Source organism: Vigna angularis, chromosome 10 (assembly GCF_016808095.1).
Source record: "Vigna angularis cultivar LongXiaoDou No.4 chromosome 10, ASM1680809v1, whole genome shotgun sequence".
NCBI classification, from domain to species: domain Eukaryota; kingdom Viridiplantae; phylum Streptophyta; class Magnoliopsida; order Fabales; family Fabaceae; genus Vigna; species Vigna angularis.
This window is the reverse complement of record NC_068979.1, coordinates 10,437,583-10,464,709: the sequence shown is the minus strand read 5'-3', so window position 1 is coordinate 10,464,709 and position 27,127 is coordinate 10,437,583. Positions and strand designations below refer to the sequence as shown.

At 33.8% G+C, this 27,127-nt stretch overlaps 2 protein-coding genes and 1 pseudogene across 3 annotated transcripts; 2 read left to right on the top strand and 1 right to left on the bottom strand.

The window, feature by feature from the left end:
- Positions 1-11,780: 11,780 nt before the first annotated feature.
- Positions 11,781-13,319, top strand: LOC108334854 (probable LRR receptor-like serine/threonine-protein kinase At3g47570; annotated as a pseudogene).
- Positions 13,320-17,886: 4,567 nt separating this feature from the next.
- On the top strand, positions 17,887-18,727 carry LOC108335557 (uncharacterized). The gene has a single exon (XM_017571590.2). The coding sequence runs from the start codon at positions 17,988-17,990 to the stop codon at positions 18,375-18,377; it is 390 nt and encodes a 129-aa protein (XP_017427079.1). The 5' UTR covers positions 17,887-17,987; the 3' UTR covers positions 18,378-18,727.
- Positions 18,728-21,722: 2,995 nt separating this feature from the next.
- On the bottom strand, positions 21,723-25,927 carry LOC108334692 (carbon catabolite repressor protein 4 homolog 4). Of its 2 annotated transcripts, none has more exons than XM_017570606.2 (10): positions 25,779-25,927; positions 25,594-25,710; positions 25,460-25,500; positions 25,308-25,357; positions 25,148-25,217; positions 24,490-24,611; positions 23,839-23,981; positions 23,380-23,524; positions 23,084-23,231; positions 21,723-22,326 (listed from the first exon to the last, which is right to left on the bottom strand). In XM_017570606.2, exons 2-10 carry the CDS (start codon positions 25,667-25,669, stop codon positions 22,015-22,017), a joined length of 1,107 nt encoding a protein of 368 aa, XP_017426095.1. In that variant the 5' UTR covers positions 25,670-25,710; positions 25,779-25,927; the 3' UTR covers positions 21,723-22,014. The 2 variants fall into 2 exon arrangements, with proteins under 2 accessions (XP_017426095.1, XP_017426093.1); XM_017570604.2 differs by having other exon boundaries at positions 25,594-25,682; positions 25,779-25,919.
- Positions 25,928-27,127: the final 1,200 nt, after the last annotated feature.

Genomic DNA, 27,127 nt, shown 5'->3' with positions numbered 1-27,127 from the left:
AAGACTAATAAGTATTGGTGTTTAGTGGCGAATTTTTAATAAATATTTTTTGGAGTATAAAATATCTTTATATAGATAAATATTTTTTTTTGAAATATTATATATCATCAGTATTGGATAAAACATAAAACTTAGAACATCTCAACATAATCACACAATGTTTTAGGTGACCAAATGATAGTATGCATTTAAAACCAATCATTATGACTACACAACAATTAAATCAACATTAAGAATGATATAAGTTCATCCCAAAGCCCATTTAAATAAAGGTCCAATAAAAATAATATAAATAGACAACTATTTCAAAGTATAAAACATAAATATTATTATTTATTCTAGTATTGCATTAAGTGTTATCCACACGTATTAACTTAGAGTATTAGTAGAGTATCTTTTCATATATTTTACTTTCGAATTCAAGATTGAAAAATGACGGTGAATTGAAGAATTCCAAAAATAAAGATTAATCATAAAGGTAATCTGAATTTACAAATAGTATATAATTTCCTATAATATGCACTAATGAGTGGTGGCAAAGCAAAGAGAAAAAGATTAAAAAGTAATTTTTTTTCTCCTAAATACAAATTGTAAAATCTTAAAGAATGACATCTTAACAATAATTATGGTTTAAAAATAATGAGACATGACTATTTTAAAATTAAAAGATTTTAATATAAATATATTTTTTATGAAAGATTTTTTTTTTAATTTTAAAACACATCATTTCTTTATGAATAATTTTTGTAGAGTTCTTTAACTTTTTATTGGGAGTGCTTATTTTTGTTCGTCTGATTGAAGAATCGAGATCGTAGGATTGATTCTAACGGAGAGCTCTTTAATTTGGACTGATTAATTTCTTAGATAAAATAAGTTGGTTTTCTGCTTCTCTCTTTTGTTGGTTTCGTTCTTCATATGCATGTGAGTTGTGGTTCTTTGCATATGTCATCTAAGTCTTTTATACGACTCTTTTTTTATCAGTAGTACTAATGGTATTCCCTTATCATGTTTATGTGGCTTGTAGGAGCAGATAGAGTTCATTGAGTCGTTGGAGCTGTCTTAGCATTTTTAAAGCAATTTGATTCTTTAAAAGGAAAGAGAAGCTAATTACCTTGATTTTAACTGATAAATAACTTTTAATTGTTGATTTTAACTAATGGACAACTTTGAATTATTGATTGTATGTTTGCATGATAGTTGGTTTGTGTTATTGAGATGATTGATGAAATATGACCGATTGAGTTGGATTAGACGGGTTGAATTGTTGTTGGTGATTGTATGTTGAATTAGAGATATGTTGTATATTTGAGATGTCATTTAAGGTTATTTAAGTAATTGAATTATGTATAAGTTGATGTTTGGTTGTTTTGAGCATTTATGATCAATGTTAAACTGGTTTTGTAGGGTTGGAATGACATAAATCTACATAATCCTATTTTGTAGAATTATTCAAACTCATTGGGCGAGCTTATTCTCGTTGGGCAAAGTCAAAGTCATAGAGTTCATTGACTTGATAGTTGTTGGGAAAGAATATACTCACTAGACAACTTTTGGGGGAATTTTAAGTCTATAAGTTCTAGTGTTTTTCTTGTTGAGTGAGTAGAGTCGGTCGCTGAGCGAGTGTACTGTCGCGAGTATATTTGGTGGTTGAGCAAAAATATCAAAATTTTAACTAAGTTTACCATACCTCTTATGGTGTTCTTAATGTATATGATTATGTGAATGATGAAACCATGATTGGTTAATAACATGATTGTGAGTATATATGATGTTTATTCAAGTATGATCTGGTAATGATGAGGTTGTGTAGTTTTTTTTTGTGTTTAATGAATCTTGTGTTGTTTGAAGTGGTTTCAATAATATAAATATATGTTTATTTGAAATTGAGAACGCTTATTGACTATGATATGATTGTGAATGTATTGACATGTGGTATGAGAAGAATTTCAAGGAAAAGTTCTTATATTGGTTATGTATAGTGTATGTATCGATCTAGGGACTTCATATTAGAGGTTGTCTTGACACTCTTAATAACGATCTAGTCTCTAGTAGAGAATGGTTGGGTATAGGGATGACAACGGGTCGGGTCGGGCATGGGTAGTTCCTACCCGTAACCCGACCCGCTACCTGCCCGGGTACCCGTTTAAAAAATACCTGCGGGTATTTTAAAATCCACGGATACCCGCAAAAAATAAAAAAAATATATTTAATACATTTTTAAAATAAAATTACAAAAAAATATATATAATATAATATAAATTAAATTAAATATAAATTAAAATTTAATTTTAATTAAATTTAACCTAATAAAATATAATTTTATTTTATTTTTAATTAAATTTAATTAAAAAATATATAATTTTATTTTTATTTTTTGCGGGTAACAGGTATCTGCGGGGCGGGTAGTATACTACTCATACCCGACCCGTTTAGAAGCGGATATTAAAATACCTGTTACCCGCAGGTAGTAAATACCCGTTACCCGCGGGTAGTAAATACCCGTGGACTAACTACCCGCCGCGGATTTTACCCTTGGATACCCGTGTCCACGAGTAAAATTGCCATCCTTAATTGGGTATATTGTGAAGAGTACCAAAAGGTTGTTAGTCTAGAGGTTGTTTCCTGGCCATATATGTTTGACGGATTAACCTTTGTGTGTGATAGCTTGGGTGGACAACTTGTTCCACCATACATGGACGTTCGACCCCTAGAGTTTGATATTAATATATGTATCTGGATGGTCAAATCTATAATGAATGATCGTATGTCTTAGGATTGACTGATTTATCTGTGCTATATGTTTACTTTTATAAAAATGATATATGATACTTTTTGGTACATTAGTTTATCATTCCCTTTCTATTTTTCTGTATTTCTTCTTATTTGCAATGCAATGATCACTTTAACGGTGTGAGCAGATGAAGATGTTTTAGTTGGTCCAAGACAGGATGAGAGTAGTATTAAAATTTAAAGTTAGATTGTCATATTACCTATCTTATTTAGTTTTTATAAAACAGTATTAGACTCTTAACTTGTGTAATAATATTCTTATTAGTATAGGATCCTTATATATGTATATAGTGGATACTATAGTTACTTTATAAGATAAGTGAAATAGTCTTATATACATATTTTTTGGAATAATACGTTCTTTTGACGTGTGAGGTTCTTTTAGTAGTTATATTATTTAAATGAAATGTTACACAGATCAAACAAAAAAATAGGAACATTAGTGATAAAAAAATCTCTAAATTTCATGGTCACAAAATTAAAAAAAAATTACATAATTTCATTACCGTCATATGTACAAATATTTGAATCGTATTTTAAAAGCCTTAATGATTCTCATTTTTATCTGAAAAAAGAAACATATTATACTTTTTTTTATAAGAGGCCAATCTTATATTTTTGTGTGAAAGACAACCTTTTTTATGGATCCTTCTAATTCTATTATTATTGTATTTTTTTAAACTAATCTTCCATTTAATTCTTCATTCTTTATTTATTTTTCGGTCTTTTGACAAAATCATAAATATCCAATTTCGATCTATACAATAAATTATAAAAGTGAAGTAATATGTTGATACCTTCAGGATTTATGCTCCCTTGTCACATTTTATTAATTTTATTTAATATTTTAATTAAATAGTTTATTTTAATATTTTATTTTATGTAGGATTGTTAAATGGTGCTAATGAAGAATGCAGGGTGCCAAAACAACTTTTTTTCATTGAAAGAAAATTACCATTTAACACTCACTTTTTTTTAAATCTATTTTCTTATTCCTTCTAAATATAAAATACTATACTTAACTAATAAAGTAGATATAAATAAAGTTTTTAAATAAATAATATTTATTATCGTTAAGTGGTGGTATAAAATATAATAAGTGTCAACCATTCATGATTGATAGAAAATAAGTCAAAATGTCTTTAATAACTTCTTTTTTTTCACGATAGCCATAATATTCTTTAATTTAAAAGGAAATTACATTATAAAACTCAAACTTGGAAAGACTAAATTCCTTTAAATTAAAATAACAAGTTTCTTCATATACCATATCTTTTATATTACTCATATTTCTTCTGTTTCTCATATCTTAAAAAAAAATGAAAAGAAAACCCAAGAAAAAGATGACATTGTCTCTCTTTTGTGGTCTTCTCATTCTCTTTATGACCATCATCTTTATTTATATATTGTGTTATGGATGAACTTGTATAATTTGAAAATACATTTTTATTTTTAAATTATAAAATTGAAAAGTCACTTTCTAATTTTCAGATTGCATAAAAATAAATTTTGGATTGTGTAATATATATTTTTCTCAATTATACAATCTAAATATTAGAAAACAAGTTTAATCATATAAATGATATCTATTTTTGGTGATTTTTCTCTAAAAGATTTATCACTTTTTTTTTTTATCTCAACTAGGTTTCTATTTTTGAAAAATTAAAGCAATTATGTCTTTGTTGTTAGTTTCGCACTAACATCGTTAAAGATGGTGTCATGTGTGAGTTCGTGATTTTTAAAAAAAAATTAAAATTAATTTGAATTATTTTTATTTTTTATTTTTAATTCTTTTATTTTTTTTTAATAAAAAAATTATCACATGTCAAACTGACTTTGTGTCATGTGACAATGACAATGTGATGTGGCACTGATAGTGCCATGTGTCATTGTCAGGCCACGTGTCATTGCATTAGTTTCAATTTGTTTCTCTATTTTTATTTTGTTTCAATTTAGTCATAATTTTTTTTAAAAATAAACAATTTTGTCCCTCCTCAAATTCAAACAAAATTTAATTTGTATATAAATCTTTACAAATATTTTTATTAAAATTGATATTTTTATTATATATTTTTAACAAGATTAACTTTATTTATATTTATATTTAGTTAATTATATAAATGTTAGTTATGTTATAAGAGTTGTTGTGAATAAGGACGAATCAAGAGTATTAGCGTTTGACAATAGATCAAAGTTGTGTGTAATCAAGTCAGTTGTGTAGTACTTCAAAGAGGATATGAGATTATCTGAAGCGACATCAGGAATGCTTTAGTTTGAAGTCAATGCTAGCTAAAGTTTTGAAAATAACTTATAAGAGTTAATGGAAGACATTTGGTATGTGAGTTTAGTTTAGCAGATACAAATTGTTTGATCAGGCTAAAAAGGATCCTTAAAAGACTAGCTTTGGGAGTTGAGAAGTTGTTTTAAGAGTAGTGACTGGACCAATCTACACTGTTGAACAGTAGAGAATTTAGCGCAAAGGTAATGTTTTCAGTCACTTAAGTGTTGGTGATAGTATTTTGATCAAGATGGGTGTTTATGATAAGAAAGAATTAAGATAGCATATTTTTCTTCCTACTTGATAAGTGAATTTTCAAGGACAAAAATTTTTCTTAGGGAAGAATGTAAAGACCTAGGCTATGACATTTTAGAGGTGGCAGTGGTTTAAAAATAATGAGACTCGGTTATTTTTAATATAAATAGTTTCGTTCATTCTTTTAAAACACATTATCTATTTAAAAACCACTTTTCTAGAGTTGCCTGACTTCTCTTTAAAATTTCTCGCCCCTTGTTCATGTGTTTGAAGATCAAAGACCACCATAGTGATCCTTGCGACGAAATCTTCAAGTCTAACCGATCAGTTTTTCAAATAGAGTAAGTTGGTTTCCTGCTTCTCTTTTTGGGTCTGTTGTTTCTTCCTTGCATGCTAGCCTTTTTTGTTTTGCATGTAAAGTTTGAGGCTTCTATAAGACTCTCTGCTGATCAATGGTCCTAACAGTGTATCTTGATTGTGCTTTTATGGTTAGTAGGAGCAGATAAAACTTCTTGTGCATTTGAAACTATTTTAGGCTTTCTAGAGCACTTTAGTCATTTATCAAGTAAGGGAAGCTAAACTACCCTTATTTAAGTGTATGGTGTGTTGATAATCTGAGTTGCATGTTTGAGTTGCTTGAAATTGGTTGAAATGCTGGTATTGGTGTTTGTGCTGATGAAATATGACATGTTGAGTTGAGTTAGGTCTTTGAATCGTTTTTAGTGATTGAATTTTGAAATATTGGTATACTATGTGATTAAGATTGCATTTGAGGTGAATTGAGTCATTGATTTGTGTTTAATCTAATGGTTGGTTGTTTTGGACATCTAAGATTAGTGTTAAATTATTTTGTAGGATTGAAATGACATAAGCATGTAGAATTCTGTTACGCAGAATTATGACCTGGTAGAGCGAAGTCAATTCAACTAGGATCGGTCAACCCCCAAATGTATATTTTCTTCTGCATAAACATTTCTCCATTACTGGAGCTCGACAGTAGTACTGGCGACAACACACAGTGAAGTTTGACAGAAGACGACAATACATGACGGAGCTCAATGACAACACTAGACGGTAGGACATGGTGGGTCTCTTAGGGTCTCAAACATCTCATGGGCTTTCTTAACCCTTTGATACTCCTTTTTAGCTTCTTTGGATGCTTGAGTTTGTATCTCTTTCAACTTGTCCAGAGCCTCTTAGCATGATTTTAGACCTGTGACAACATGTTGCAGTAACTCCTCCAGACACTAGTATCATTAACAGGGAGAGGCCCAAACGTGTGACTCACAAGCCCACAGGCTGGGATGATTTTATTCATTATTAGATATTGAGTCAGCAAACTTCTAGAAACTGTTGCGTTGTGCATGTTTGTTACCCATTAGGGAATAATGTTGGAGTGTGGTTATATACGATTGTAATTTCTGTTTTGAGGGGAATAAAAAAAGTATTTTTCTCCTTCCCTTTTCTGTTCAGGAGTTCTCTCTGTCCTCGAATACAGAGGTCTTTCCTTATTCCATCATTTGGTGCTCTCGTTGCTTTCTTCCATGGAGGAATCCGTTCGCAAGACCCAGTCGGAAAAAATGGATGAGATGCTCCATAACATGTCTCTTGTCATCTCCAAGATGGATGACCTAAATCTCCGCCTTTCCGCCCTGGAAAACCATCCCCCTTCTCCACCTCCTTCTCCTCTTCCATTTTCTTCACCTGTTAATCATCGACATTTTCTCAAGCTGGATGTGCCCCGTTTTGATGGTTCTGACCCCCATGGTTGGATCTTCAAGATCTCTTAGTTCTTTGACTATCATTCCACACTAGAGGAAGAACGGATCACTGTCGCGTCATTCTACCTCGACGGACCTGCTCTTGCGTGGTTTCAGTGGATGTACCGCAATCGACAGATTCATTCCTGGCCACAATTACTGCAAGCTTTAGAGACCCGTTTTGCGCCGACTGCTTTCGATGATCCTCGAGGTAAGCTTTTCAAGTTAACTCAAACTTCCTCTGTTGCTGCTTATCTGAGTGAGTTCGAGACTCTTGCTAATCGGATTGTTGGGTTGCAACCCCAATTTCTTTTGAGCTGTTTTATTTCTGGGTTAAAACCGGAAATCCGCCGTGAGGTGCTTTCACAACAGCCTCAAACGCTTTCTCAAGCCTCTGGGTTAGCTCGTCTTCATGAGGAAAAGTTTCAGGATCTGACTCGTCTTGTTCGACAGCGTAGTGGTCCCGGACCGTTGCCGTTGCTGACCAGGTCACCCACTACTCCTCTGGTACCTTCAGTTCCTCTGAAGCAGTTGCCACCTCTCTTACCGGCTCCCCCTCCGCGCACACGCTTTAAGCAATTAGCCGAGGCAGAGATGGCTGATCGACGAGAGCGTGGTTTGTGTTTCAATTGTGACAAAAAATTCTCACGCAATCATCGTTGTCCTACACGTTACATGCTGTTGGTTGCTGAAGAGGATGATGACTCAGGAGAATCTTCTTTGCATGCTCCAATTTTGGAACCCAACCCACCAGATCCTGTTTCACCCGTTATCATTGATGATCCGAATCAGGCCCAACTTAGTTTGAAAGCTTTGTCGGGCTTTGGGGCTCCCGAAACGCTGCGGGTCTCAGGTTAGACTGACCAATTTCAGGTAACAGTTTTGGTTGATGGGGGCAATACCCATAATTTCATCCAAGAAGCAGTGGCTAATTTTTTGGGCCTATCTCGTAGCCCAATTTCAGTTTTGAAAGTTATGGTAGGAAGCGGTGAAGTTCTACCATGCACTGAAGTATGTACAAGGGTGGAATTAATGATACAGGGGCATAATTTTCAGGTGGACTTATACATATTGGGAATGATGGGGTCTGATATTGTTTTAGGGGCCCAATGGCTGAAACAACTGGGTCCAATTCTCATGGACTACCAAAACCTTACTATGCAGTTTAACCATCCTAATGGTCTTATTGTGTTGAAGGGCCAGACTATTTCCCCTCCTGAACCTATCTCTTTTCACCAATTAAAACATGTCCTTCATTCAGACCCTACAACACAATTCTTCTCTCTTAGCGTCACGCCACAACTTGACACATCTTTACCCCTCCCTACCCTCGCACATGAACACATTCCACTCCAACTTCTCCTACACAAATACCATTTCCTTTTTACTGAACCTTCTTCTCTCCCTCCTAAAAGGTTTTCTGATCACTTCATTCCATTACTCCCAAACTCTACCCCGGTCAATGTTCGACCATACCGCTACCCACAATCCCAGAAAATTGAGATTGAAGCTCAAGTCTCTAAGCTGTTAGCCAATGGGTGGATACAACCAAGTGTTAGTCCATTCTCTTCCCCGGTCTTATTACTGAAGAAGAAAGATGGCTCTTGGCGTATGTGTGTTGATTACCGGGCCCTTAATGCCATTACTGTCAAGGATCGCTTCCCGCTGCCTACGGTGGATGAACTTCTTGATGAATTGGGTCATGCTCGGTGTTTTTCTAAGCTTGATCTGACTTCCGGGTTCCACCAAATCCGCGTAAACCACAAGGACACTCACAAAACCGCCTTTCGCACTCATGACGGTCACTACGAATATTGTGTAATGCCTTTCGGGTTATGTAATGCTCCTTCCACGTTCCAGTCCACCATGAATGACGTTTTCCGCCCGTGGTTACGTCGATTTGTGATTGTTTTTTTCGACGATATATTGGTTTATAGTGTCTCTCTATCTGATCATGTTGCCCATCTACAACAAGTTTTCTCTATATTATCAGAGCACAAGTTTTTTTTTAAACCTCAGAAGTGCCAGTTTGGAAGACCTAAGATTGCTTATTTAGGTCATATTGTCTTTGATGGCGGAGTATCACCTGATCCCTTAAAGATTTCAGCTGTGATTGATTGGCCAGTTCCTACATCCGTTAAAGGGCTTCGTGGATTTCTTGGCCTAACCGGATTTTATCGAAAATTTGTGAAGGGTTATGCTTCCATTGCTCATCCTCTTACTGAGTTGCTTAAGAAGGATAATTTTCATTGGTCACAAGCAGCACAGGATTCATTTGATGCGTTGAAGAAGGCATTGACAGCAACTCCAGTTCTAATATTGCCGAACTTTTCTGAACCATTTCTTGTCCAAACTGATGCTTCTGGCACGGCCATGGGTGCGGTCCTTTTACAGAGAGGCCACCCCATCGCTTATTTTAGTAAGGTATTTTGTCCTCGAATGGCTCGTGCATCTGCATATTTAAGGGAACTTCATGCTATTACTAGTGCGGTCAAGCGTTGGCGACAATACCTCCTTGGCCATTTTTTTGTAATCCAAACAGACCAAAAGAGTTTGAAGGATCTAATGTCACAGGTAATCCAAACCCCTGATCAGCAACATTATTTATCCAAGTTGCTTGGATATGATTACCAAATTCAATACAAACCGGGAAACACTAATATTGTAGCTGATGCTTTGTCTCGATCACAATATCCTACGTCGGCTTCTTGTTTAATATTAACGGTTATGCAGTTTGTCTTCTTGGACGAATTGAAGAAAGAGCTTCAGAGTGATTCATCTTTCATTGCCCTGTTGGAAAAATGTGACACCAACCCTTCTTCCTATACCGAGTACAAGAAAGTGGATGGATTTTTATTGTATCAGGGAAGAATCTGGCTTCCTCCAAATTCTCGTTATAAGGCAACAATACTCTGAGAGTTTCATGACACCAATACAGGGGGACATGCGGGTGTCACCAAGACCTTGCAACGTCTTAGTGCCAATTTTTATTGGGACTCAATGAAGAAGGATGTTTGTGACTATGTATCACAGTGTACGGTTTGCCAACAAACAAAGTACCAAGCTATGAAACCAGCAGGGCTTTTGACTCCTCTTCCGGTTCCGTCTAATGTGTGGGAAGATGTGTCTATGGATTTCATTACTTGTCTCCCTCCTTCATTTGGATACACTGTGATTCTGGTGGTTGTAGACCGTTTTTCTAAAGGGGTTCACTTGGGTGCGTTACCTACCCACTTCACTGCTTATAAGGTGGCCGACTTATTTGTTTCGATGGTTTGCAAGCTTCATGGCATTCCAAAGAGTATTGTGTCTGATCGGGACCCATCTTTCTTAGCAGATTTTGGACTGATTTATTCAAGCTTAGTGGCACTAAACTCTGGATGAGTTCTTCCTACCATCCGCAAACCGATGGACAAACGGAGGTGATGAACCGAACTATTGAGCAATATTTGAGGGCTTTCATTTTTCACAAACCTTCTCTTTGGTACAAATTTTTACCCTGGGCAGAGTACCATTATAACACCTCAGTTCATTCTCGTTCTGGCCTTTCCCCATATCAAGTTATTTACGGGAAGCCTCCTCCCTCCTTGCCCTCTTATATTGTTGGGTCATCATCAATTGCTGCCGTAGACGAAACATTGTCATCTCGTGAGGCCATCCTTCAGCTGCTGCAACAAAAACTACTCAAGGCACAAAATCGCATGAAAGAGTACGCAGATAAACACCGCAGAGACGTGATTTATGAAGTGGGTTCTTGGGTGTATGTCAAGTTACAACCCCACAAACATATTTCCCTCTCAGGTTCCAAGTACCATAAATTAGCCAAACGCTACTATGGTCCATACAAGGTTTTGATGCGTATTGGCCCAGTAGCTTATAAATTAGAGCTGCCTTCATATGCCAAAATACATGATGTCTTCCACTGTTCTCGTCTGAAGTCCCATGTCGGTCCTCCCCCGGTTGAGGTGGATCACCTTCCACCTAATTTCGTTGACAGTCACCCCCTCATCACTCCACTAGCTATCCTTGACTTCAAAATTGAGGACGTTAATAACAAGCCATCCCGCTTGGCGTTGGTTCAGTGGCTGGGTCTGTCCCCTGACGACACATCTTGGGAAAATTGGGATGATCTGAAGTCTTTGTACAACCTTGAGGACAAGGTTGAATCTCATGGGGAGGGTATTGTTGCAGTAACTCCTCCAGGCACTAGTATCATTAACAGGGAGAGGCCCAAACGTGTGACTCACAAGCCCACAGGCTGGGATGATTTTATTCATTATTAGATATTGAGTCAGCAAACTTCTAGAAACTGTTGCGTTGTGCATGTTTGTTACCCATTAGGGAATAGTGTTGGAGTGTGGTTATATACGATTGTAATTTCTGTTTTGAGGGGAATAAAAAAAGTATTTTTCTCCTTCCCTTTTCTGTTCAGGAGTTCTCTCTGTCCTCGAATACAGAGGTCTTTCCTTATTCCATCACAACCATCAAAGTTCTTGCTTCTTGTCTTCTATCATTGTCCCAACACCAAAATCATACCCTTAGAGAATTGGATCTGTATCATTTTAGACCTGTGACAAGAATTGGATCTGTATCAAAACAACCTTACAGGAACCATACCCTAGAGATTTTCAATCTGTCATCTCTAACAAACTTTCTTGATTTGACACAAAACTCTGAGTGGTAGCATACAAGAAGAAATGGGCAACCTAAAACACGTTGATTATCTATCTCTGGCTAACAACTATATGTCTGGTAACATTCCTAGCACTATCGGGGAATGCATAATGTTGGAGTACCTCTTTTTGGAATAACTCAAAAGCCTTCGAGGTTTAGACATGTCACAAAACATTCCTTTCTAAGAATATTTCAATGTATCTTTTAATACGTTGGACAGTGAGATTTCCTGAAGGTGTCTTTAGAAATGCAAGTGCTTTAGGTGTAACTGGAAATAGTAAGCTTTGTGGAGGTATTTCAGAACTGCATCTACCACAATGTCCTGTCAAAACTAAGAAACTTGCAAAACACCACAAGTTTTGGTTGATTGCAATCATAGTTAGTGCAGTTGTTTTTCTTCTCATACTGTCATTTATTTTAATAATCTGCTAGATGAGGAAAGAAAGTAAGAAACCATGTGGATTCACCAGAATTGACCAACTAGCTAGAGTTTCATACCGAAGTTTGAACAACGGAACTAATGGTTTCTCAACTACAAACTTGATAGGATCTAGAAATTTTAGCTCTGTCTACAGAGGAACTCTTGATTTAGAAGACAAAGTCGTTGCCATAAAGGTCCTAAATCTTCAAAGAAAAGGAGCTCACAAGAGTTTCATTGTTGAATGCAATGCACTTAAAAATTTTAGGCATCGAAATCTTGTTAAGATTTTGACATGTTCTAGCACAGATTACAAAGGTCAAGAATTTAAAGCTCTAGGTTTTTAGTACGTGAGAAATGGAAGCTTGGAGCAATGGCTGCATGCTACAACATTAAATAGAGCACTCTAGAACATTGGGCCTTGATCAAAGATTAAATATCATGATTAATATTGCTTCTGCATTGCATTATCTATATCATGAATACGAGCAATCAATCATTCACTGTGACTTGAAGCCTAGCAATGTCTTGCTTGATGATGACATGGTTGCTCATGTTAGTGATTTTGGAATAGCACCACTTCTAAGCAAACAACTACAACTGGAATAAAAGGCACGGTTTGCTATGCTCCCCCAGGTATTATGTAAACTTTTGAATAGGATTTTTTTTTTATTTGTCTTCTGTTTTGTTAAGAACTTATTTACTAATGAAAGTTTTGCTATACATGTCAGAATATGGAGTGAGTTCTGAGGTGTCTACGCATGGGGACATGTACAGCTTTGGAATTCTTATGTTGGAAATGTTTACAGGAAGGAGACCCACAGATGAAATTTTTGAGGATGGTCAAAATTTGCATACTTTTGTGAAAAATTCATTTCCTAATAATGTTTTGCAGATTTTGGACCCGTCACTTGTAGCAAAACCAGACCAAGCAACAATAGAAGAAGAAAACACTCAGAATCTTACTACAACCATTGAAAAGCACTTCATTTCATTCATTATAATTGGACTTGCTTGTTCACTAGAGTCCCCAAACGAAAGAATGAATGTAATGGATGTCACTAGAGAGCTAAATAAAATCAAGAGACTCTTTCTAGCTTGTAAGACAAATGGAAAAAGACTTCATTCTCCCCATAATACTTGAGAACAAATGTAGATACATCATATTCTGGCTTCTGCCAAATTTTAATAGTAGTTCAATTACAAACTATTTCCCCACAGATTAAGTTTTCCTTTTCAAACTTAACAGTATAGTAAAACTGAGAGTTATATATCCTTAATTGCATATGTCGCTCGCTTCAGCTCATGCCCTACTAATTGCTCATAAAGTTACAATTTCATTTTCTGTTTCTCTCTGTATTTCAAAATTCCAGAACTATAAAGTTAACCACCTTCTTCTCAGATTTCAGATGTTGGCACTTGAATAATCAAAGATGAGGTCAAAAGTCACGGTTATTTTAGAAACTGATGTGTTTTCAATAAGGTTTACTATTTAATTATATTTACCCAGCTCTTGGGATAAGGCTTTCGTTTTTGTATCTGCTCATATGAATTCGTCAATCCTTCAAAGTTATCTATCTTATGCGTATGTATGTAATAATTCATCGAGTAATGGACTCGATGTACTTTCTGTACTTTTATTTCCCATGATTTGGTCAATTTTAGTATTATTTTTTGCAGTCCATATACTTTTCTTTAATTCCCAGGATGCACTGATTGTATTCTTTGCACAGACAATCTCTCTATCGAAAGGAATTTCACATTTCCTAGTCCAAGTTCTTGTGTAAAATCATGTTGAAATATTAAGATAACAGGAAAAGATGTCAAACATATATGCAGAGACTTTTCAATCTATCCAAAGAGTGGTACTTGTAATTTGTAAAAACAATAAATGAATTCAGAAACAACTTTTCTAGGATACATACAATAAAAAAACAATTTAATCTAGTGATTGTCTGTCTGTTTGAGACAAATCAGCAAACGTGACTGAAAATATAGACTATGAAACATTGTAGCGATCAAATTCCATTTTCTACTCGTCCATCACTTTTTAATTATAATTTTAGTTGTTTGTCTTTCTCATTAAACGTAGTTTTTAGCGAAACAGCAGGTACTTTTATTATCAAATATGAGCACTATGTTCTATATCATCAGGTGTTTCAATGTACTTCAAGTTTTGTTGTATGTTACTCAAACTGAGCATAACTGAGTTTTTTCTGTACTCATGAGGCCTGAACTAATTTAGTGTCCTTTCAAAACCCCTTACTTTTGTAACCCTGTGAACCCTTAATATTATGCAGCAAGGTTAGTTGAAACACCACTTCTCTTATAGTTCTTTTAGAGTTTGCTCTGTTAAAGTCAATTAATGAATTCTTTTCATCTGCATCCACTGATTTTGTTGTAGTTTCAGAATTAGAAATACACTAGTGCAAGTCATGACAAAACCATTAACTGTTTGAAGACTGGTCAAAGTGATTTTTTGCGACAAATTCAAGTGAGTCCTGTCATATATATTTGACAGTTGTTGTCATTGTTTATATATATATATATATGACGATTGCAAGGAGTAAGCTCTAAACAAGCAATCATTTAGTAGTCCTCACTCTTTTCATGCTTATGGTTATCTAATATTTAAATATTGAACCAAGTATATCTAATTCTACATTTTTTAGTATTGTTGATTAGGAACTGGTTGTAGAACAATATTTTCTTGATTGATCTTCTTCTCTGCAGAAGAGTACTATTGGTAGAAAAATATTTTCTTGATTGGTCTTCTTCTTTGCAGGAGTATTATTGGTACGAAAATATTTTCTTGATTGATCTTCTTCTTTTTAGAAGAGTATTATTGATATGTTTAAGTACACAACCATTACTGACAAACTAATATTGGTAAGCTGACATCTCAAAGTACACTATATTGGTATGTTTAACTATACAACTGTACTGTATATGTATTGGTTGGGACATACCGATTGAAATACCATGATCAATCATCCAAACTAGGAGGAGACCTATTGGTTACGATCAGAATCAGCTAATCATCTAGTTAAGCTAAACAAGTCAATAATCAAGTTTAAATTGTGATTAGGTCCACCTAATCTAAAGTCCATGGAAAAAACTATAAATATAGGTCAAAAGTGTGATTGTTGGGACTTTTTACAACATTAATTGCTTAACTGATCAAACTTGAACTGACTTAAACATCAGAGTATCTTTAGCAGGTATATCCAATCGGTTGGAGAACAGACTATTCGAACAGGAAGAGAACAACAGAAGAATAAGAAAGGAAAAAATAGTTTGAAGTGAACACTCAGACTTCATACACAAACAATAACCATTACTGACAAACTTATTTTTTTAATAAACTACAATTAGGTATCACTATGTATTTTGACATGTCAACTAAGTTGACATGTCATAATACACTAAGATTGGTATGTTTAACTACACAATTTTTACTGTATTAGAATTCTTCCCTATATAATTTACAATGACAATAACATAAAGACTCTAATACCATGTTAGATTTTAGCTTTAGAGAAGCGATATTGGACTTTCCAATACTCTCCTTACCAATACTCTCCTTCACGCACTAACATGCCCTGCCAAACTAGGTGATTACTAAGAGGAGCTATAGGCTCTTATACCATAATAACATTAAAACAAAGTATAAGAAACATGAAAAAGAAGAGGAATATAATTTTTCACATTAGCCCTAATAGAGTCTGAATATACAGGACACTAATATATAAATATGCCAATAGCATAACACACACTTTGTGTATAATTATCTAACAAATATATCAAGCTTAGTCAGTATTCTTTTTTTACTGTATATACAGGATTATTACACCAAACTGCAATATCCATACAGCTTGAATAACCCTTCATGATTACACATGCACTTTATTCTCCACTCTTCTAATGAGAATGATTTCTCATATAATGAAAAGAGCTGAAGAAAAGGATGCATTGGTCAGCTCAATTTCACGTGAACTGGTTGTCCAAAACTGTAACTCCATACCGTGCAGCACAGCATGTGCATTAATATTCAAACCATACACACAGACAAAGGCAAAAGATAATTTAAAACTTTTCCAAATGGAATGAAGTAAAGACAAATACACTGCCACGAGCACAACACCGCCATAATGTATTTGTGCTCTTTCGTTTCAACCCCATTTTTATTTCCAAATATAGCTTCTTTGTGTCATTTAACTTGTCTTTCAATTAATTGACTCTCACCAATTTCAGTTTTTGTAAGATTGATTCTATCCAAATTCAAATTTTAAGATGATATTTGAACTTATTTTAATCATTGTTGATTGCTTACAAATATTGGTTTCATGTTTAGGATGTAAAGTTTATATAAAAAGAACGAAACTTTATGTTACAAATAAGTTTGGTATGATTGGGTTATGTTTAAATATATTTTTCTAGAGTTTTCTGCTACTTAAAAGTCATTATCAATCAACAAAGAAGAAGGACATTACTGTTTCATCCTAGCTTCCAGTTTTATCTAATGACAAACTTTCATATAGCTTGGTTCCACATTTTCATGGACAATAACTAATACCTATTCATGTGATTGAGAGATAGTGAGAGTTTATAGTGAAAACATATTTTAAAGATAAAATCAGAAAATAATGAATAAACCTACAGAAATCTGATCCATGCAGGTTTGTTTACTTAAGTTTTTTATAGTATATGGAATAATCCTTCAACAAATTAACTACGTCTCTAGAAAGTACTTGCAGACAGAACAGCTACGAAATTTGTCAGTATATTTTACCATGAAACTTGTCAAAATAAGTTACAAGCTAAATGATGTGATAAGTTTTATATGTTAAATAAGTATTTAGTTAAATTATTTATGTGAACTTAGCTTAAGACATATTAAAAATCTAGGAATAAGGATTTTCTGTGAAGTGAATTTGTTCATACAGCAAATAGGTAAGGACAAGTTCATATTTGAGCTGCAATTTTTATGATAAAAAATATACTTCAATTAAATTAAATTAAAAACACCCTTTTGTATATTTATCTGCCAGAAACTGATTTCTAATTTGGCAGCCTTACAGAAGTAACAAAATTTGTGCCCCAAGTGATCCATGATTCATTCGAACCCCAACTTGCATTTCATTGAAGTTGAATGAATATGACAGTGCTATCCAGCTTGTTCTAATAGGTCCTACACTTCACGTGCCACGTACTTGTTCCTAATTCTATGGGACCCTCTTTTATTTCTCCCATTGCTTTTAAACCAGTAACACTAACTGTTGCTAGGCCTCAATTTGTATTCAAACTCTGATGTCACACTCATCATAGGCTTATTATTTAACTTGAACAAGCTGATATTAAGTTAATTTTATCAGGCACTTTTAGACTCAGTTCTTTTCTTAATGTTCCTCTTCTGAAGGTGAAGATAAGCAGATATACTTTCCAAAAATCTCCCACAATATTAAGCAGTTTAGCTTTTGTGAAAGAAAAATGAACACATACTTTTTGGAAAAAGAAACTTGGTAAATGATGAGTTTACCTAAACTTATGAGCTATTCATGTCACTTTCTATCACAATTTCTTATGCTTGTCAGTTAGTGTGTGCAACACAACAAAGGATGTGAAAAGATAAATATTGGCCTAAAAAATCACACCAGTATAACTTCAGGCCAATGCTGGCCTTCTCTATATAAAGGTCCTCATCATTACAAATCTCAATTAGAATTTAGAAGAGAGGTGAGAGAGAGAACACTCCTTGAGCTCCACCCATATCACAGCAACACTCTTGTGAAACTAATTCCTGGCCACGTACATGGCTTCCCATAGTGTTGTAAGATCCAAGAGACTGATGCACCGTGCAGCCTCTTATGGAGAAAGAGGGAGCCTTTGCTCACTATCTCATCTCCAAAACTATGAATATCTCCGAATCCAACCCCAAGGTAACTTCAAAGAACATCATACTAACAACATGGGACGTGAAAAGGGTACAAAACGTGGCACAAACCGAGGTAGACAACAAGCACAAAAGCTTCACAGGTTGGGCTTCTCATACCTTGCATCTTCTTTTCTTTACATAGTCATAAAGGTTAAAGCCTTCTACAATGGATTCCTTGGAGAAGTTTCTGGTGAGGCAAAAACAATGAGCATTGAAGCACCAATGACTACTGAGACATACTTCTCAGTGCCAGTTCTTCCAAATTAATACAGTTCCTCCCTCAGTAGGGGCAACATGCATGTTCTCATGTCTGGTTCACTACTATGTTGGAGCACATAAAGCAGAAAATAAAAAATGTCCCGAGCGTTTATATTATTAAAATTGAGTAGAAATTTGTAAGCGGGTTCTGACTGGAGTTGCACTTCTATGGGCAGGTTTCTTGAGAAGTTCCCTGCTGGATTATGAAGTAAAAATACATTTTTAGGGAACTAATTGTAATGATGTAATAAATAAAAGTTGAGCAAATGTTATGTTGTTCTACATATTGGTGACTTTTTTTTGCCAAAAAGTTGCTGATGTGCTAATTAACTACATCAGTATATGTGTGTTAATTAAGATGAACTAATTGCACCACTAAAACATTGAATACAAATATGTTACATTTTGAAAGTTCTGACAAAGTCGAGATATTTGAACTAAGACTATATTTTTAAGAATCGTTTCAAGCTCAGAGACTATGATTTGATTAGACCAGCAAACGTTATTCCAGAAGATTCAGAGACACATTTACATTGTTCCAACTAAACTTGAATGTGATATTAGCTAGCCCACATATATTCTATTTCTGTGAGATCAGAATAAGTTCACCAGAATTTGTAGAAAATTCCAGAACATGGACTAACATATGCCATTTCCCACTATGAGACGAGTCATGAATTTGTCACCACTCTACTTGATGGATTTGTCTGGCTTCTTCAGCAGTGAAGCTTTCGGAAGAGAAGGAAGCATGACATAAAAAAGAAAAACTAATACAAAAATGAATTTAACAGTAATTAATGTATGAGATGGATGTCGATTCTCATCATCCAATAGGAGAAAGAAAGAGCAGTGTAAGACTAATAACAGCACATGTGGGAAACACACCCCAGCAAAAAAGATGAAATTGAAATGTTTGAATCATGAATGTGTTAAAAGTGAAGATTAAAATTTGGGTGCCTTGTTTGCCGTATAGATAACGGTTGATGAGCACTCAAAACTCAAAACGTGAAACTATGTTATGAAAAATCAGAGAGAAAAGTTATATATTTACATGAGATTTAATGTGACTAAAAAAAGACAGGCAGAGAACAAGGATGTGAAAGAGATGGTCGTTAAAAGTTAGGATAAACTTGTTTAACTTTTTAAGGCATTCCTTGAAACTATTTTATTTTAACGATAAACATAGTATTATGGATGACAAAACCTTTCTTTAAAGCTTCTTGTAGAGAATATAAGGATGAATTTGAGAAATTTGATAAGATTTTCATATGCATGAGCACAGCATTTACTAGATCAAGTTCCCGTAAATATAAAAATTTCATCAAATATGAGAATTTATTGAGCATTTATTTTGGTTACCTCAAGAATCTAGGTCGAGCTCGATTGTAGTTCATGGAAGAGTTAGTTGAAATGTCAAATATTTGATGTACCGCACACGGCATCCCAATTAAAGTTTCTGATGGTGACCTGCGATATATAGCCAAAAAAGGTACCTCTATCTGTACACACTGTTTCCCAATTCACGAGGGAAAACTTTCCTTTATGTTCCATCCAAAGACAAAAATGCAAGGATTTTTGTTAATCGCCATGAGCCCCACTTCCTCACTTTCCTTCGGGTCTGGTTCAGATTTCGGAGACAGGTAAATGCTATCTATCTAAAGGCTTATATGACCATGTGACGATCTAATTTTTTTAAAGATATGAACTTTCCTCAAACAAAGTCATGATGATTTCATTTGGTATTAAATCTAAGCATTTTAGAATGAAGCTCGCGTTAATGCATCTGAAGAATAACTACTCTGCACACTTCAGATTATGTAGTTTACCTTAATTGATACGAAGCAACATGAGTGATTAAAATGAACCAACCTTTAAAACATGAAAACTGAGAACACAACACCTACAACACCCGCTCCCCAACTTGCAACTTGCAATGTTGGTGGTCCCAAACGAAACGCGCCAATCATAACTGTTGGTGTCAATTTGTAAGGGCCCTGCTGCAATCTATGCCATTGGTGATAACAGTACACTGTGCTAAGCATCACGCGAATAGACAGATGAGAGCCGTCCAACGATTATACACAACAGAGCAAATTAGCTATGGAACATCTGAAATTTCAGAATTCCCTACACCAGCAAAACAAGTAAATTGGTGTCATTATTGCACTCACAATGTAAAAATATAGAGAGCAGTTCTGCATCCACTTCTCAATCTTCCTTCTGCACCATAAATTTAAAAAATTTACGGACATTTTAAAAGTTTACTTTTTTGTTTTTATTTAATAATAATAATAATAGAAATAATAATAATAATATTAAAATAAATAAAATATATAAAATTTAAAAAATCATTAAAATCTTATTTATTAAACAAAAATAAATAAAATATATAACAAAATTAAAAAAAATATGTTAACCGTATTTGAAAATACGATTAACATATTAAAATATTCAAATTACACATGTTAATCATATTTTACTGTTAACATATTTTTTTAAAGTTTTTTTTGTTTTTAATTTTATAATATATTTTATATTTTTTAATAAATAATATTTATAAATTAAAATATTAATATATATTTAATTATTTAAAAAATATTAAATTAATTAAATATTTATTATATTAAAAAAAATTGATTATCAAATTTAAATAAATAATTTTTTTAATTTAGTTTTCCAATTTAAATATTAAATTTTTAGTTTTTTTAATATGTTTTATTATTATTATTATTAAATGAAAACAAAAAAGTAAACTTAAAAAAAAAATCTTAATGCGTTTGATTGATGTATTTTTGACATTTTAGAGATGCAGGAAAAACTGCTCAACAATAGATAGTTAGCTAATGAGTTTAAATTATTTGTTTGATAAAAAAAAGAGGAGAAATATAAAAGATGAAAATAGAGAAAAAAAGTGATGGGAATAGGTAGGAAATAAAGACAAAAGTGATGTCTGGAATTTATAGCCAATAGGAAGTGCATTCTCGCAAGGTAATGTGTGTTATGGGAAAACAGTGATATGTGAAATCTGATAGGGTATAGGCAAACATTGACTTTGTAAATCAATTGGGTAGTGTTTAACTGCCAGTCGTTATCGTTGGGCCATCAAAGCATGCCACAATCATGAACATCAAATTTCTGTCTCGTATGGACAGGTTCAAAACTTGCACCACAATCATAAAATAATAATATCCAACGAAAAAGATCATGGTCATAAGGCTGAAGGGGCCGGTAACTGATGATGGCCTGAAAAGACATCCGACAGCCAAAATTAATCACTTTGGTTTCAAGATTAACAAAGAAATTTGGAATAGACACTTTTTCCAGTATTCCTTTGAAATAAATAATGACATTTAATCAAAAAAATCTTTATCTCCAAAAAAATACAAAACAAAATATTGTCTTAAAATGATACATATGTTCTCAAAATTTCTGAAATTGACTGGCTGAGAATAAAACTCAAACGAATTTTTCATCACAAAACAAGGATTCCCGCATAACATTAGCATTTTGGTGACTGTTAGCCACCTTGCCAAGTGCCTGTGATGATTTGAAGACATAATTCATTGTACATTTGCTCCTCGAGCCTTGCTTGCATCTCCAAAAAGGGGAGGAGATGGAACATGAAGCCTGGTGATTTAAAGAATGTTTACTCCTTGATGATTTCGAACTCAGCACCAATTGGTAGATGATCACTAGGATAACTAAAGTTTGGCAGTCCACCAACAATATCGGCTGCATCAGAGTCTGGAAGATCAAGAAAACTAATTGGTTTAATGTGATCAGAAGGGGAAAATAAAATATAGTCGAGTGTTCCAGTGAAGCCAGGTGTGTAGTTTGTAAATGGTGGCTCTCCTCTTGTAGAAGCATAGACACTACATAAGGGAATAGGAGGCGACTCGTCTAAACAGTTCAGCACCAGATTTGATGAAGGATTTCCAGATACAAGGTACTGGTAGACCTGAAGAAAAAAGGGGAAAATGCGATCAGTTAGTAAAGCATTAGAGGAAATACAGCTCGTATTTTGAAGGCACATCCATAGCTATGACGAGTAATCAAGCACGATTAAATGTTACACAGACAACAACAAATTCATACAAGAATAGAACTATGACTGTACAAATTAGTCAGTGTTGCACTGGTCATTCTAGTGCTAACTAAACAAAATCTCGAAAGCTTCTATATTTAATATAGTAAAATATTTTTCACTGTGTTAAATTGATTTAGCGATTATAGTCATACTAAGAGTTTTATATTTATTTTTGAACAATAAACAGTTTTTAATCAATTGCTATGAACATTGAATTGTGTACAACATCTTTTGTCAAACTCAGAATATGAACATTGAATTGTGTACAACATCTTTTGTCAAACTCAGAATTCGTGCGTCAGATCACTTGCATAGTTTGGTCAAGAGTTTATTGAAAAATATTGTAATTCTTCAAGGGAGAGGAGTTAAACTGTGCAACACTCAACTATGACATCCCAGGACACATTTTTGTGATTTCCTTTTCCCAATAACTTTTTTTATGACATTCTTCTCTTTTCCACTGAGGTTGAAGGTTAATCCATGACTATGAATTGCTAGCAGATTATCAGACAGGATCTCTTCAAATTCCAAGAGAAGAGAGTTGGGCTAGATATGACTAAAGCAAAAGCACAGGGACATTAGAATTTAGACAAAAATAGAGAAGTTGAGATTTAAGGAATGCTAGTACCGTGTCTCCTGGCTGAGAATTGAAGTCACCAGCCACAATGACTTCAGGTATGCATTCATATCTATCTGAGACCAGTGTTTTAAATTTTGCCAGGCGGGATAGAAGATATTTAGCTTGTGCAAGCTTGACATCAGCCCATTCAGGATCCCTGGGGCAAAATTATATGTAATTTATTAATTCCACCACCGAAGCTAAGCAAACCCATGTTGCCATACACAATCCAAATTGAGTTAAACTTTCATTCGAAGACAACAACTGAAAAAATGAAGTAAAACACACATAAGTCACTTCATTACCAATAAAGATGTGTGTTGGCCACAATAACAATATGACGAGAGGGATCTTTGAATTTGAATGCAGCCATTATTCCAACACAATCACGCTTAAGTCTCACACGGGGGTCATTGGGATCTCCACGATCTTCTGTATTCGATTTAGAACCTAAATCAAGAATTTAGTTAATGAAGAAATAGTATACTCTAATCTGTACAGACATCCAAGTAACCTCAAATTCTATGTATCAAAACAATGAACTTAAAATAACAAAAGGAAATAGCTAAGAAAAGGAAAACAGGGAACACTGCTGCAATAGAAATGAAGTTGAAGAAATACAATTGAGCTTCCGCCAGTTCATCAGTCATTCAATAACAAAAACCTAAACAGTATATAGAAGAAAATCGAAAATCTTTAAGTATCCCTAATATGAGAAGAAAATCTACATTTCAAACAGATCTTTAATTTCATTTTGCATTTACCATTTTTGGGTGCCACGTCCTTTTGTTTATCAGCATGGACCGTCTGAATATTGGTGTGATCATCATCGTTTGAAGAGTTCCCATCTGGAATGGACTTTACAAGATCATTGTATTCAATTTTTTCCTCTAAGAGCAACTCTGCACTAAATGAAAAAATTTAAGGATAAATGTAAGTAGATAAATAGGACTAGCTAATATTTTAATATTGTAATATTAAATTCTTTTGGAGAGAAAAAAGTAACTAATAGTTAACTCCAAAAGATGAGAGGGGGAAGAGAGATAAAAGAAACAAAGAACCATTCCAATATAAATATTAAATAACCAATATCAAGCAGAGTATGGTTATTACTAGCAAATTAAGTTCGAATCGTTCTAAGGTATGTTGGTTATTGCTAGCAAATTAAGTTCGAATCGTTCCAAGGTATGTGTGTGCATGTAATACACTGACTTTGGAAATTAGATTAGCAAAGTTATTGTAGTTCTCCTCAACTTTCTAAAAAATACTTGTCTCCACTCTAGTTGCAAAACTGTAGCCACTCACAGCCACTGCTCCAATACTCGAGGTAAAATTAAAATCATTATAAATCACTCCCTTACTTTCATAGCTGCAAGCTTATGCTTCTAAAACAACCGGAAAAAATTTGAACATACCATTCATGCTTGTAAAATAAGCCACACCCATCACGCTTCTGACCACTTCTCTTCATATAAATCGAAGAATATCCTAAATTCTGCATGTTTCCTTTGTAAAAGCTTTCAAATTCATCAACTTCCTGAAATGATTCATGATAAGAAGAAGAGCGTCACTTGAAAGAAAGTAATCAAGGGGTTAAAATTTAGTCATAAGTTATAAACTAAAATAAACAAATTGGAGATTGAAATTCAATCTTCTCACTCACTTAGAGTGACATTCTCGACAATCTCCCTGTTCACTCTTTTGGATAAGAATTCACAAATTACCTTGACAACTAACCAAAAATTTCTCAGCCATCCCCAACTTTCTGAGTGTAGTATATGTAATCTTCTTAATAACCAATTCTTTTCTATCTTACTTATTCCATCTTTTATCTCCATGTTAAACTTCAATGCTTTCAATGCTTAAAAATAACCTTGTATCAAAATGTAAACTACTCTCGTTGTAAATCCAAAATATAGTTTACATTCAACAATATTTGTTTATTGTGAATTTAATCAAATAATAATTGACATATTCAAAATACCTATTTATTAATTATATCAAAATAAGCATGTAACTTGTACTGACTACTAATAATCAGTGCCCAACTACAGTTTGACAAAAATAAAAAACCTGCAGGCAGAAAAAATCAGCTCTCAAGTCCTTGAGAACTTCCAAAATTGCGTTTGAACGAGGTTTCCATCTACAGGAAGCAAAATCAATCAGTCAAATCAGCGTGCAAATTTCACATTCATCATTTGAAACCTTAATAATTACAAAGCACATTAATTACTTGAGAGACGAAGATGGAGAATGCGGGAACAGCGAGCTCTTCACATAAACCTACATTACAATTAGACATTTTATATATAAAAAAAAAGAGTAAACAAAACTGTAAGCGTATGTTCGTCCATACAAAATTCAAAACTGTTACAATTAGCGTACCTGCGCCAATATGTTATACGAAACAAGGCTGAATCTGAAGCCTGAATAATAAAAATTGAGAAGCAAAAAAACGTAACTTAATTGAACAACGTGAAATTCAAAGGAGATTGAAAAATCAAGGTTAGGTTCGTTACCATCAGGTTTACTTCTGGAATGTATGTCTGAGCCTTCCACGGAAACGAACTTGCGAGATGCCGGCGCAGAACTCATCTTACTTACAACACTTCATTCATTGATTCATTCAGCATACACTGTTAAAAGGAACTCAAAGATTTGTCCAAAAGATTGTTAATGGGATTTGAATGTGTAAGCACAGTACCTAGTGGAAGAAGAGTTCGAGCATAGCACTGCACGTGCACCCAATGCTTTCAGCATCTCTGCAGACGATAGAAACAATGTGGCGGCGCTTTTCGTGATTCTAAATACAGGCCCAAATTAGTTCACTGTGGGCCCAGGGGACCTTTTCGGCCCATCAAATCTAGCAAAATCTTTGATTTGAGGGTTTTTCATCCTGCACCCCATTTTTCATCCTGCACCTCATCACAGGCTTCTGAAAATTTTGATCTGGAATAAGGTGGGATGGGTGTCAATCTCTAGCGGTTTCTTCCTTTTCAAGTGTAATTTGTCTTATTGACTCCATTAAAGCCAAATCATTACTCTTGTTGTCTTTTATAGAGACTTATCATACTGAAAAAATACACTCTAAATTTTATTGTCTAAATATTTTTTATTTATTTTATGAATATATTTTATATTTCGAAATGTATAATCTAAAATTTATATTATAAAATAAAATATATATTTTGCTTTATAAATTTAAATTCTGAATGGTGTAATTTGATATGTATTTTTGTTTTATATTACAAAATATACAATTTAAAATATAAATATCTATCACAAATTGTACATTACAAAATATAGAAGTACAGTTAAACATTTTTAATTATGTATAATAAAAATCTCTCCAGACACCATCCTTAACTAAAACTAAAAGTCATAAAGGTAAAATTTAGAAATTTTCAATTTATGTGATGTAAGTGGAAGTTACAGGAGTAGATAAAGAAATGACCGTTATTTTATGAAAAGGACCTATAAATGGAAAATAAGGAAGCATGAAATTTATTGGATGTGAGAAAGCGTGGTGACTATGGATAAGCTGAAGCAATCCATTCGTCAATTTAGATTGTTGAGATTCCACTTGCGTGGCAAACAAGTCTTCAATTTTCGTTCTATAAAATGGCAACAAGTTCAGTGGACATAATCTTCTTTTTCATTATCACTTTCAACCGTTTGGTGCACCAGATTTTGATTGTCATTCACATTGATTGAAGGCTTTTTCTGTGGGACATGTCTTCTGATGAAGACAATTTGGTTTCATCATAACATGTTTATGTTTCAAATTCAAACCCAATAGCATCACTGTATTTCAGGCTTTATATCTATAAAATAACAAAATATATATTTTGATTTTAATCAAATCGCATGGCTATTTTCCATTCAAGTGTCCAATTATTGAACGGTTACACTATCATCCATTACGATAAGATCGCATAATCACCACCACACTTCAATTTCTTTTCTGAAATTTATTTAAGAATGGTTTCCAATCTTATTTCTTAGTGTTTGTCGTCTACCACTTCTCTTCCACTTTATCGCAAGTTTTTCATT

Coding starts and splice junctions, on each gene's coding strand:
- LOC108335557 (XM_017571590.2), top strand. CDS start 17,988: ATGGCTTCCCATAGTGTTGTAAGATCCAAGAGACTGATGCACCGTGCA.
- LOC108334692 (XM_017570604.2), bottom strand. CDS start 25,834: ATGCTGAAAGCATTGGGTGCACGTGCAGTGCTATGCTCGAACTCTTCT. Junction 23,525..23,838: donor GGACGTGGCACCCAAAAATG/GTAAATGCAAAA, acceptor TTCTTGATTTAG/GTTCTAAATCGAATACAGAA. Junction 22,327..23,083: donor ATTCTCAGCCAGGAGACACG/GTACTAGCATTC, acceptor TTTTTTCTTCAG/GTCTACCAGTACCTTGTATC.